Genomic DNA, 13,167 nt, shown 5'->3' on the forward strand with positions numbered 1-13,167 from the left:
TACAAATAACTGTGATTAAACTTGCCAATAATCTTTTTTTTTTTTTACTATATATTTTACAGTATCTGCATTTAGACGAACGAAAGAACTTGTTATTTTTCCGCACATTCGAATTCCGTTTACGTCAATAGCTCTTGCCAGTAATTTCCAGTTACTATATTTCTGTTTTATTATTATTATTATTATTATTATAATACCGTCAGACATATGATCGTAAGACTGGGTTTTGTGTGTGTGTGTGTGTGTGTGTGTGTGTGTGTGTGTGTGTGTGTTTAAGGAAAGTATAGTCCCTTGAGTCGTATTCTCGTCCGTTAAGGAAGCTCCCTAGCACCTCTTCCTCACCGATTTGTTTTTGGATACGGCTGGGTAATATCGTTTTGTGCGTTATTTATGCAGAGTATGGCGATATTGGAATGATTTAAGTAACAGCAGATGATGTAATAAACTAAACCGCTTATGAAGGGGTGTTAAGGAGCTTCTTTAACCGACGCGAATACGGATCTTTGTACATCCTAGAAGAAATCATAGCTAAGAAAGAGATTATTTCTTAAGATTTATTTGTGAGGCCGAATTGAAAGTCATCACAAACAGACTTACGCTTAATATTATGCCGTAACTAAGATTTATTTTGGAGGATGAACTAGAGATACGAGAAATTCTGTCCTCTCCTTTCCTTGTTTTTCCTGCAGAACGAAATCGTCATAGTTGCGCCGTGGATTTTATTGTAAGTTGGTTAAGCCGAGTTAATTGCCGAGACAAGGTGTGTGTGTGAGGGGGTGGGGTGTGTGCGTGTGTGTGGGTGGGTGCGTGCGTGTGTGTGTGTGTGTGTGTGTGTGTGTGTGTGTGTGTGTGTGTGTGTGTGTGTGTGTGTGTGTGTGTGTGTGCGTGTGTGGATCTCTCTCTCTCTCTGAAGTACTATGGAAAGATTTTTTTTTTTTACGGAATAATTCAAAACTTCTAATAATAACTGAAGGTCAAATTGTATCACTGTAGGCTCCGTGGCACCTTTTCCTCTGCGATTTATTTTGCCTATTTCCTCTTGACACTGATTTGTAAGTGGTTTATATCGTTTTAAGATCGACAATTTTGATCAGTGAGAAATAAGATGGTACTGAGGTGCAAGGTAAAGAATAAATCGGCTAGGAAGAGGTGCTACGGTGCTGCTTGGCTGGGGTATGCGCTCTCGGAATGCGCTTGCTTCATTGCTTTTAAATTGTTGTTGTTCTTGTTTTTTCCTGCCTGTTGTTGTTTTGCTTCCCACTGTCGATGTTGTTGTTGTTGTTCGAATTGTTTTTTTTTTGTTCTTGTTGTTGTCGTTGCTGTTTGTTTTCTTGTTGCTCTCGTTGTTGTTGTTGTCGTTGCTGTGTTACTCATATTTTTATTTCCGTTTCTGCCTTTTTTTTTTACTGTCGTCGTTGTTGTTGTTGTTGTTGTTTATGCTTGATATTTTTTTTAATGGAGGTCCTGTGGGGGTAACTGGAGGTGGAGGTGGAGGCGGTGCTTGAAGATGGAGGTGGTGATGGTTATTGAGGAGATGGATCTAAATGGAGGTGGAGGTGGATAGAGGTGGAGGTGGAGGTGGATATAGGTGGAGGCAGTGCTTGAAGGTGGAACTGGAGGCAGTGCTTGAAGGTGGAGGTGGAGGTGGAGGCAGTGCTTGAAGGTGGAGGTGGAGGCAGTGGTTGAAGGTGGAGGTGGAGGTGGAGGCAGTGCTTGAAGGGACGCTGCCGCCTGCCTCCGTGCCTGCCTGTCAGACATGCATTGCTTCTCTATTGATTTTCACCCGGGTTACCTTGCTGCTGCTGCTGTGTGCGTGTGTGCGTGTGTGTGTGTGTGTGTGTGTGTGTGTGTGTGTGTGTGTGTGTTGGTGGATGTAGTGGTGAATGGAGTGAATGAAAACACCAAAGTATCTGTTGTGATGATTAATATGGACGTTGTGATGGTAGTAGTAGTGGTAATAGTAGTAGTAGTTATAGTGGTACGGTAGTAGTAGTAATAGTAGTAGTAGAAATGGAAGTAGTAGTAATAGTAGTAATGGTAGAAGTAGTAGTAGTAGTAGTATGATAAGTGATCATGAATACACTACTACTACTACTACTACTACTACTACTACTACCACCACCACCACTACTACTATACACAGAGGAGAAAAACTATTGAAGACCCACTCGTGCACCTCCAAAAATCAACTACTACTAGGATTATGTATTTTCATTAATTCTCATTTATTCATTTATCTACTTATTCTTTTATTTACTTCATTTAATTATTTGGGCCTAATACAAATGCCTCTACAATCTAAATTAGTGGAGTCGTCTGTCCTCGAAGACGTCTGACTCACGCGTTTACTTGGGAACATATGATTTTATTCCTCTTAGGTAAAGGCATGGCGTAGCGATGAAAAGGACAGGTATATAGCAACGCATCTCCTGTATCTTTACCTCTTACAACCTTGGCTACTACTACGACAACGATGACTAATAATAATAATAATAATAATAATAATAATAATAACAGGAGGAATGAAAATATGTAACTAATTCTCTTGGGTAAAGTAGGTCACAAAAGTTAGGTAAGCGTCCATTCTGAAACCTGGCGTGCGGGATCCCAAGACTTTTACTCCAGGAATGAGCACGTTTCCGGTCCATGTCGCGTTTGTTTACCTACGTCATTTCCGTCGGGGTGGTGGCGCGCTTGCACTGTTTCGCGAGGGAGGGCGGGCGAGTGCGTTATGAGAGGTGCGTTGTGTTGCAGTGCGTTGTTAAAGGTGCGTTGTGCTCTGCGGTAAAGGTTCTCACTGATGTTCTTTTGTTTTAGGTCAATGATGTGTATATGTCGTTATCTTGCTGGCTCCTCAGATTTCGTGGAACTTCCTTCTTAGCGTTTTGTTATGCATATTTCACCTAAGCATTCCCTTGCATGTTAATTATGTGGTCTATGAAAGGTCTTTGTATTCTTTCATTTAGTTTCATTCTCGTTCGTTATAATGTATTTAAGTGCCTGTGTCTGTGTTTATTCCTCTGCGGTGTTTCGATAAGGGGCTCTGTTATGAATGGTCTGTAAAAGGTCTCTGCATTCTAGGTCTGTTGTTCATCCCTAATTCTCGTTCATGAAAGATTAAAGAGAGAGAGAGAGAGAGAGAGAGAGAGAGAGAGAGAGAGATGTATGGTAGAGAGAGAGAGAGAGAGAGAGAGAGATGTATGGTATGGTTTCCTAAAGGCATATTAGGCCAGATATGTTTATCCTTCACAGTCTGGTTCGTGAAGGGTTACGAAAAAAGAACTCGTGGTGTATGGTTTCGTAACTCTTCTAGGTCACTCTTGTTTATCATATTCTACCGAGAAATGACGTCAATGGGAGATGCTGGAATTTGGGAAGTAGAAGTAGTAGTAGTAGTAGTAGTAGTAATAATAATTATTATTATGATAATAAAAGTAGGACGTCATGACAGGAAATTCTAATATTGTCATTTTGGAATCGTATGTGGTAATCCCGTAGAGTTTATTTGCGAATTCCTGTCCATTTCCTGCCATTACCTCGAGTGGAATTCAGCTGTGGGGCGTTCCCTGGCCTACCCCACTCAGGCACTTCCTTCTCCACAGCCTCAGTATCAACGTATTTCCCCTCATAACCCAGCCCAACATTTGTGCAACAGGGAACAGGAAATTTGGAGGGACAATATCAGCTTTCAACTCATCTTACTATCTCTCGCAAGTAATTTCCTAACTTGAAATCCCATCTCAACTTCGTGTACCTGGTAAAGGGAAAATTTTGATAAGCACCTCTAAATTCACTCTAACAGTATTCTTTTGATACTAATTTCAACTAGCAATTAAACCCAACATTCACTCTCAAGCAATGGAAATTCGTTGCATTTTGTAATAAACACTTCAAATTCATCCCATCATTTACTTATAGACAGGACATTGGTAGTGAACTGGAATCAACTGTACATGTTCTCTCTCCTTTGCTGACCTCTTTTCTTAGTATTACCGAAAGTTGCTTTCTTTGACAAAATTATTCCCTGGCTACTCTTCCCCCCCAGATTATACCGGAACCTGCCATATACAGTATCATGTTTTACTTTGTTCCCATCGCTACTGTCTCCTTACTGATTGTTTTCCCATCAGTTTCCTCGTTCACTGCTTTACTTTCATTTTCATTGCATTTATCTTCCATCTAAAATGGTTCTTTACTTACAATGCCCTTTCCTAACTTCTTCATCAGTCTTCGTGTTATTACCAGACTTTAATTTGCAGTATATAACATGTAAATTTATCATTTATGAAGCTACTCATCCAAAAGTAGTGCATGTAAATAAAGAACCATTTCATTATCTTTATCATAACAAAGGTGGGGAAAAAAGATACAAGTCATTTAACAGTCTGCATTTTAATTCTCATTTGAATTTTGGACATTTTTTACAAAAATAGGAATCTTATACAAACGTTCCGCTTAATACAAAAATGGATTTGCATTGATGGCATCCTAAATTCTGTACATTATAACATGACAGAAATTACAAGAATGTATTGATACAATATGTACAATATAACTTATTATAAATATAGTCTTATTACATATTTACATTTTCTCCTAGAGAATACGTTGAGACGAGACCACTGGCCAGACGGCCAATTTTGCAGGCTTTGGTGAGATTATGGGTCGTATCCCAAGTAGCTATGGAGATTTTGTGCCATCTCATCCTTAGCTATTTATTTGGCCTATTTCATCTTAACAGCTTTCTTAAATGTCACTGGTACAAACTATGTTGCTATTAAGATGATAAAAGTTACACTGGAAATGGCCAAGGAAGAGGTGTTGCGGTCTCCTATGGCACCTAGAATACGGCACTGGGGTCCCTTGCTGGGGCTGGGGGAGGGTGAGCACCAACCAGGCCAGGGGCCTGAGGCGCCGCCCTACCACCATGGGGCTGGGGCGGGGCGGGACTGCGAGGTGTGGCGACCAGCGCCATGTGTGTGTGGGGAGACTGGTGTGGAAGAGGCTGACGGTTCAATGACAGCAAAACTCTATCCTCATCCCGGCCGTCAAAACTCTGCTTCGAACTCCCGTGATGCTCCGCTGCCCGTGGAGTGCTTGTCTAGAGAGGACGCATCGCTGTCCAGTGAGTCTGCTAGGAGGTCAATGGGGCCCAGGGAACTGCCTAACGAGCTGCCCAGGGAGTTGCTCATGTTGACACAGCCTCCCAAGTTCATGTTCATTCCAACATTCATGGCGACACCCATACCCATACCCATGCCCATACCAACACCCGCGCCAGTATCCCGAGGGCCCTTCATCCATGGGTGCTGAAGGATCTGCTCCAGGGATGGCCTGTCCTCTGGTCGCAATCGCAGACAGAGGCGGATCAGCTGTTGGCAATCCTCAGACACGTTTCCTCTGAAGTGTGGTCTGGCTGAGAGGATCTGGTTCTCGTGCGCGAAGGGGATGTCGCCACAGACCATATCATACAGGAGAATGCCCAGGGACCAGACAGTAGCAGGACCAGCGAGGTACTGGTTGTGCTGGATCCACTCTGGGGGAGCGTACACCTTGGTACCTGGAACATGCAGAGAAAATGGTTAGTTAACTGCCGTGCTATGCCAGTAATGTTGAGTCACGAGCGGTGAGTATGCTTAGTTAATTGGCAAGGTACACTGCCCGCCTCCGCTATTTGTCCTAAAATTAGTATAAATGTGGTAAGAGAATGGTGGAGGGGTGGGGGTAAGGGAGACGTGGCTGGCTTGGCGCCACGGTAACCTGACGCCAGGCGCCGCCCCGACCCGCCACTACGCCACCAACCAAACCCACCAGGTGACGCCCGCCATGACTCACGCCCACACACACTTGCTCATTGCACTTACATATTTCAAGAGTACAGCAAATTATTCAACAGTATTGCAGAATATTACACTAGTAATGGGCATTCAAGAGTTAGGTTACATAAGGAAATACTGTATCACGGATGCCACTTGATATCACGACGCTGAGAAACGTGTTACGTCACTGGGGGGAACACCTGAACAGGTGCACTGTCGATGACGATGGTCAAATAAAGTGTTTTGACTCTTATCCATGAACGATTACACAATACAGTATTTCCCTCATGAACATAACTTCTGAAATGTGAAAGTTAAAGCATCTCACCTCCATCAAAGTCAGTGTAGATGTGGTCCTTCAGGAATGCCCCGGAGCCAAAGTCAATGAGCTTGAGGATCTTCCTGCCCTGTCTGTCCGTGGTGATGAGGAGATTCTCGTCCTTGATGTCCCTATGGATGACCCCCGCGGCGTGGCACTGTCTCACCACGTCCACCACCTGACGGAAGAGGTGCCTGGCTTCCGGCTCTGGCACCAGCTTCCTCTCTGTGATGTAGTCGAACAGATCCTTGACGTCTTCTGGTCGCTCCATGACGATTATGAAGCAGTCGTTGAGTTCGAACCACGTGATGAGCTTGATGACGCCGGGGATGTGGGAGACCTTCCTTAGCAGGCAGATCTCCAGGGGAACTCTTTCACCATTGATCTGTTATGGGGCAAAGAAAACAGAAATTAAGTAAAGGCATCCCAGTGACACTAATATATCTGTCCATGTACTAGATTTACAGGGCCACAGTTCACACCTATAGCCAACTCCCTTACTTGCAACTATGATTAGGTCTATAGTTACCGTACAGGTAATAGTGAAAGTGAGGAAGTATGGGCAGGTGTGAAGGGGTGTGAGTAAAGGTAATAGTAATTCTAGTAGCCAATGGACTAAAATATCACCAGTTACTAAAATTATCGTTCAAACTACACCTTATTCCATGAAACCTAACGAATGAAAAAGTTGCACACACACACAGACTTGGGAATAAAAGGTACTGTCAAGCCTCCAGCCAGGTAGGAAGCAGGATCATCATGCTACTTTCACTTGGCAACTGACTGGCACGAGCTGGACGGGTGGGTGTTTGGCAATGCTAAGTCCGCAGCAGCTTATCACATGTTTTCCCTGACCCACTAAATCACCCACTTATTAACAATTACATAAACAATACCGGGAATATGCAAGGGCAAATTCGACATCATCCTCATCATGGATAATGTAAGTGGTATTAGAAGCAATTAAAGCGAAAACTACAGCAGATAACACCATGAATATACCAGGGCCTTACATAAACAATACCGGGAATAAGCAAGGACAACTTCAATGTTTACCTAAAATGGGGGGAAGCCCTGGCAATTGAAGTGGCGTAAGAAGTGATCAGGGAAACACTAAACATTTTACATAAACAGTACCGGGAATATACCAGGGCAGCCTGAACGTTTTCCTAACGCGGGGAAGTCCTGGCGGGAGTGTAGTGGTTGGAAGTAGCAGCTGGGGGAGGCGAGCTGGACGTATCGCCATGACGACAGACGGGGGAGAAGTGGGTTTTACCAGTCCCCGCCTCCCCATCCCCTCCCCACCAGACCCCATCCCCACCCCACTCGTCCAGTCACCATGCGCTGGTCACTGATGCCAAACAACGTATTTTCACCAAAACATTTCCTCTTGGTGATAAGTTGCATAACGCTTGACTTATACCAACGCTATTTATCTCATTACTAAGTTTTAAGAGGATCTACTGTGTTTAATCTGTGTATGCGTATTTTGTAATCTCCCCCTCCCCCCATACACACCTAGAGTCCCTACCTGCTCTCTTCCTACCCTCACCTCCCTAAAAGAATCCTCCACATCAACATAAATTAATAACGAGGGTACGGTATAAACAATCCAGCCGCTCCAGGTACCCGTATGTAGTTGCAAGACTCCTACATAATCTACAAATCCACGTTTTCTTCTACCTCCCTTGCAACTCCACTCAACAACTATATAAAGTGGTCAAAACAAGTCTCCAGCACCATCATGGGGCCTTCCAGGAACTATGATAATACGTGGGTTGCGCAACTGTAAGGCGAAGGACGGCCCCGCTAGCACTGCATTGATTGAAAGTCACCACGCGAGGCCGCCGCACGAACCCAAACATTCCCCCCTCACCAGCCTTCAAAACCCGTCCCAGAAGGTTGCACCCCACTCCAATACTACTTACAATTACTACTACTACTACTACCACTAGCACTATTACTACTACTACTACTACCACTAGCACTATTACTGCCACAAGCTATTACCTAACACTCATAATTACAGGTGTAGCCAAAACCCATCTATATATCAAAATCACTTCAATTCTATATAAGTCTGAACCACCTAGAACAATCCCTTCACAATTCTGCAACCTCTACATGGCCTAAATTATCTAGCAGAGTGAAAGCAAAAGCCATATCACTTCACCATTCCTGTACAAATCTATGACGCCAAACACCCATACACCACCTTCACATCGGTAAACACGATTCTGTCCTTGCCAATCACGTGTCAACCTTTCACTATTTATATAAACAGGTCTGACAAACATCCTTCATCACAAACCCCTAACCCTTCACACAATTACCATCAACACACCTGACCTTAAACGCACTCTCCCAAACCATGAAAACAATCAATAAAAATAACTACGCATAAAACCCACTACCGTACACATGACCTACAATAACCCAACACCCTTCACACTCCCATCACTACACACAAAATCACCGACCTCGATTGCGAACCATAAATTAGAATTCTTCACTTCGCTGCGGCCATGAAAAGCGCGCGAAACAGGGTAGGTAAACAGTAAACAAACCAGGATACGTCATGACACCCTAACCTTGCACCCTTAACACAATAACAAACGCAATTACACAATACCTTTAAAAACATATAAAACAACACCCAGAAAATATAAAGATTCCACGTTACTAAGCACCCAATCTCCACCTGCCTCACCTAACAACATAACCTACATACCTAAACAATCCCACATTACCCCTAACGACCGGAATAACTAGTATCTATCTAGGAAATAACTGAACAGCGAATCCCGTTGGCGACACAGTTATTCCCACTAGCAACAGAAAAGTGTAGAAGTAGGTTAGCGAGGCGGGCCGAGTCGCACTTCCCAAGGACCCTGCAACCACTCTTAAGATTTCTATACTGGTTGCTCAAGATGTGGGACTTATGGATTTTAGTATTATTCACTTCGGTAATTATAGTTTGGCAAGAAATTAGAATTACGTGCGCTGCGTGAGTTAGGATTACGACACTTAGGAAAATTTCGACCATGTTTGCACCAATTACGGAAAATCGCGGTATTTTAACTACAATCCAACGTCACTTTGCAGTTACTTTTGGAAATTCGCATGTTGTGCAATGCATGATATTCGCGTTTTAAGACTCTACCATAATCTTTGCACTTAATCCAGATCGCGTGTGTGTGTGCAACTTTAGAGGTAAACAATACTGCTGAGGGTAGCAACAACACTCACCGTTCCCCAAGATGGCACTCTGGACTTGGACACCTGCTTGACGGCGACGGGCAGGTTGTCTTTCACTCTGTAGCCTGCGTACACCCTGCCAAAGCCGCCCTCTCCCAGTACATCTTCTAGTCTGTACTGGCGTTCAAACACTACCTGGCTGTGGTCGCGAACTGAAAAGAAGGAAAGGGTAACCGTTAATATTGAAGATTAATACTAACCACTACTTATTACACCAGCACCTCGACCAATTACTCTGCATGTTACACCTGGAAATCCTGTATGTTATACCATTTTAAGTACGTATCGATGACATACAAGATCTTGTTGAGGTGCAATCTGCAAAATAATTCGCCAAGGAAAAGGTGTTGCGAAATTTTCAAAGCCACTCAGAATAAGACGCAGAGATTCACACCACCTTCACTTGTAAGAAATCTTTAAGTCCACAAAATTAATACTAACCTTTTTCTTGGGGAATGCCCATCACTGGGCCTGGGTTTAGATAGTTATTCACTGAATTAAACACTTTAAACATGGTTGCCACTGAAGCCACTGTCGTGGGCTGACACACTAAAGGTAAAGTCCGTAATCGCGCCAAGAGCAACGACTGGTGGGAGCAACTGAGAGAGGTAGCGTGCACCACCGTGGTCGCTGTAGTACTATTAGTGTTAGTGAACCGACGGGAGCTTTTATTGCGTCGTGTTCCTACGCGCAATACATAATAACATTAGTAATTTCTCATACATAACACCAAGTTTTCATAGCACATTAACTCTGTGCTGATACTGTCATTTTATTGCAGTATGACATTATAGTGTACTCATGACAACAAAAGAAATACATATATGTTGAGTCCAGACAAGAGAGAACTAGTCCGCGCGGCGGAGTGGTACTGTCTCGGTGGGCGGTGGTGAGTCTCTGGCGCTGTGACGTCACTACCCTGGTATTCAATACAAACTCAGGATTGCATACGCATACACTCACGCGGCTCCGTTTGTGTATGTAAACAACGGATCCATAGGGTGAAGTGTACAAGTTTCTATTAACGTAGTAAGCCCGCGTTAACAAAATATGGTGGGTGGCGAGAGATGTCCCTCGAAGGGCGTGCGTGGAATGCGAGTCTCAGTCGGGGCGTGGGTAGTCCGTTAGCCGTGACTGTTGTGGAGGATGGCGGGCAAACCCACAGCCTCACTATACTCGGTGTGTTTTCACCTGAGGGAACTGGGGCACCACCACAACATGGGTACTGGGACATGGCTGCATAAAATTCGATGAGCCTTCTGTAATTAAACCATCCTAACCTGACAACACTCGGCCATCAACTGAGCTGAAACGGGTTGCGGACTCTCTTCTCTTACTCCTAGGCCGAACCCGCAGTGCTTTCCTATTCAAATATTTAAAAGCGATCTCCATTCTGACATCGTCCCCTGCGCCAGAATCAGTGTATCTCTCTCTCTCTCTCTCTCTCTCTCTCTCTCTCTCTCTCTCCGGACACTTGCTTGTGTTGACATCAATCTCCCGGAATCCAGACGGACCTAGCTGAATTACTGATGGAACCGGAACAAACAGACGGAGAGAGACTTTCCTTTGCTTCTTTACTCCTGGAGAGAGAGAGAGAGAGAGAGAGACTGCATACGGACCCAAGGCATCGATTTCCTTTCCCTACGAGTCTCGAAGTCGTTGTGAAAAAAAAAGGGGCTGTTGCACCTCTCTCTCTCTCTCTCTCTCTCTCTCTCTCTCGGGCTCGGGATAAGGTAGAGGCAGGCAGGGTACGTTAAGCAGAGAAGGCGGGAGATGGGTGTGTAGGGAGGGGGAAGAGGAGGGGGAGTGGAATGTAGGGAGGGGAGAGAAGGAGGGAGGGAAAGATTCTTGGCGGGAAGAAGGACGTGGAGGGAGAGGAGAAAGGAGGGAGGGGGGAGTATGGAGGGATTTTAAACGTCCCGAGATGACTAAACTACTTCAAACTTTTAAAACTTCAAAAACCCCAACGGAAACGAAGACAACTCAAACGGAACTTAACAATTTCAAGGATAACTTGAAGAACTTATGGCGGGAAGTGAAAAGAGAAGATGGAGGGAAGGAGGGAGAGGCTGGAGATAAAGGAGGGAGGAACGGGAGAGAAATAGGGGGGGAGGAGGGAGGGAGAATGGACCTGTGACCGTCTGGGAAACCACGTGGTCTTAGGACAGTCTGGTCTCTGGTTTAGGTCCGTCCCAAATTTTCGCTGCCCATTGAAGGTTCGAAGGTTTGGTGGGGGTTTGGCTTGTTACTAGGCACCTCTCTCTCTCTCTCTCTCTCTCTCTCTCTCTCTCTCTCTCTCTCTCTCTCTCTCTCAGTTTATGCAGTTAAAGATACCGAACCAAGTACGCTCATAAACATACATAATAAATGATTCTGGAGCTTCGTAAACATGTAACTAACCTTCCATACGTAAATAAATAGTTAACGACCCCTCAGGACACGTAAATAATTATAATAAATAGATAAATAGCCCACAGGACGTGTCAGATGAAAAATAATTACCCACCAGACATCTGCTACGAAACACCGCCATGCGTATCCGAGTTCAACATCCGCCGAACCCGGTTTTCACGACTCCTTGTACTTTAAACCGTCCCCACGCCCCTCCCCGTCTTTCCCTCTCTCTCTCTCTCTCTCTCTCTCCTGCACTTATCCTTTTATCGTGCGTTCTTACGTTTTCGGCTCGTTTGTCCTATTATCCTATTGTTTATATTTCTCTCTCTTTCTCTCTCTCTCTCTCTGGCCATTTATTATTTCATTCCAATTCATTTATTTCCGCCGTAGAAGGGAAAGTGAAGCTGCTCAGAAGGTTGGCGCCATTATTTCCGTTTCTTCAGGGATCATTCGTCGAACTGCATTTTTCTTCGACGAGATAAACTTCCCCCAATTGCGTTGTCTGCTCGTTCAGGAAATGCGACGTGGGATTTCCGCAAGGTGCATTAATTTCCTGGTGTATGGTAAACCCCTTGACAATGGCGAGACAAAAACAAAACATGCAGAGGCGGGCCGTTTCTCCCGGAGCCGTGATTCACATGACTATTAATTCTCCTGCCAGCTGATCTCTCCCTAGAATCAAGGTTGCCAAGTTAGAGCTAATGTCACATGATTTTGAGACATTTATCTAGCAACAAAAATTTGAAGGCCAGTCTCAACCATATTTTAGGGATATTCTGGAGATTTTGGCATTATCTCTAGCGATATCTGGAGTTTTGTAAGTTTTGCAACACTTTAGCGCCCAATGCTACGTCAGCGCTACCCGGAATGAGCAGGTTATAGGTGCTAATGTCGCTACCCGGTAAAAGTCCGGAGCTCGGGAGATAAGTGCGACCTTTGGGAAATAGGAAATTCCACGAAACGTTCTCCGTCAATGGCCGAGTGCGTGAGAGGAAGAGGGAGGGAAGGGGGGAAGCAGAGAGGAACGGAGAGGGGGATATGGGAGGGACGAAGGGGCTTTCCCGCCAAAGTCCGCCTCGCTGTGGGTGCTGCCATCTGTTGCCGCCGCCCCGCACTACTCGCCCAAAACCCGCCACGCCATCACCACCACAACACCTTGGGGCCGTATCCTCTCTCTCTCTCTCTCTCTCTCTCTCATGCTGTTAACCTCTGATGTACTCCAGTTATTTACCTCTCTCTCTCTCTCTCTCTCTCTCTCTCTCTCTCTCTCTCTCTCTCTCTCTCTCTCTCTCTCTCTCTCTCTTGCCGTTAACATCTGATGTACTCGTTATTCCACCCCTCTCTCTCTCAAGGTATAGGATGCTCTTGTATCATCTC

At 44.7% G+C, this 13,167-nt stretch overlaps 1 protein-coding gene across 1 annotated transcript; it reads right to left on the reverse strand.

The window, feature by feature from the left end:
• Positions 1-4,376: 4,376 nt before the first annotated feature.
• Positions 4,377-10,023, reverse strand: LOC145401392 (serine/threonine-protein kinase pim-1-like). The gene is made up of 4 exons (XM_080273730.1): positions 9,838-10,023; positions 9,388-9,548; positions 6,148-6,523; positions 4,377-5,560 (listed from the first exon to the last, which is right to left on the reverse strand). The coding sequence occupies exons 1-4, from the start codon at positions 9,908-9,910 to the stop codon at positions 5,049-5,051; spliced, it is 1,122 nt and encodes a 373-aa protein (XP_080129856.1). The 5' UTR covers positions 9,911-10,023; the 3' UTR covers positions 4,377-5,048.
• Between the last annotated feature and the right edge of the window lie 3,144 nt (positions 10,024-13,167).

The sequence above is a fragment of the Coenobita brevimanus genome, chromosome 55, assembly GCF_032717465.1.
Source record: "Coenobita brevimanus isolate Jiangsu-jjx chromosome 55, ASM3271746v2, whole genome shotgun sequence".
Classification (NCBI taxonomy): domain Eukaryota; kingdom Metazoa; phylum Arthropoda; class Malacostraca; order Decapoda; family Coenobitidae; genus Coenobita; species Coenobita brevimanus.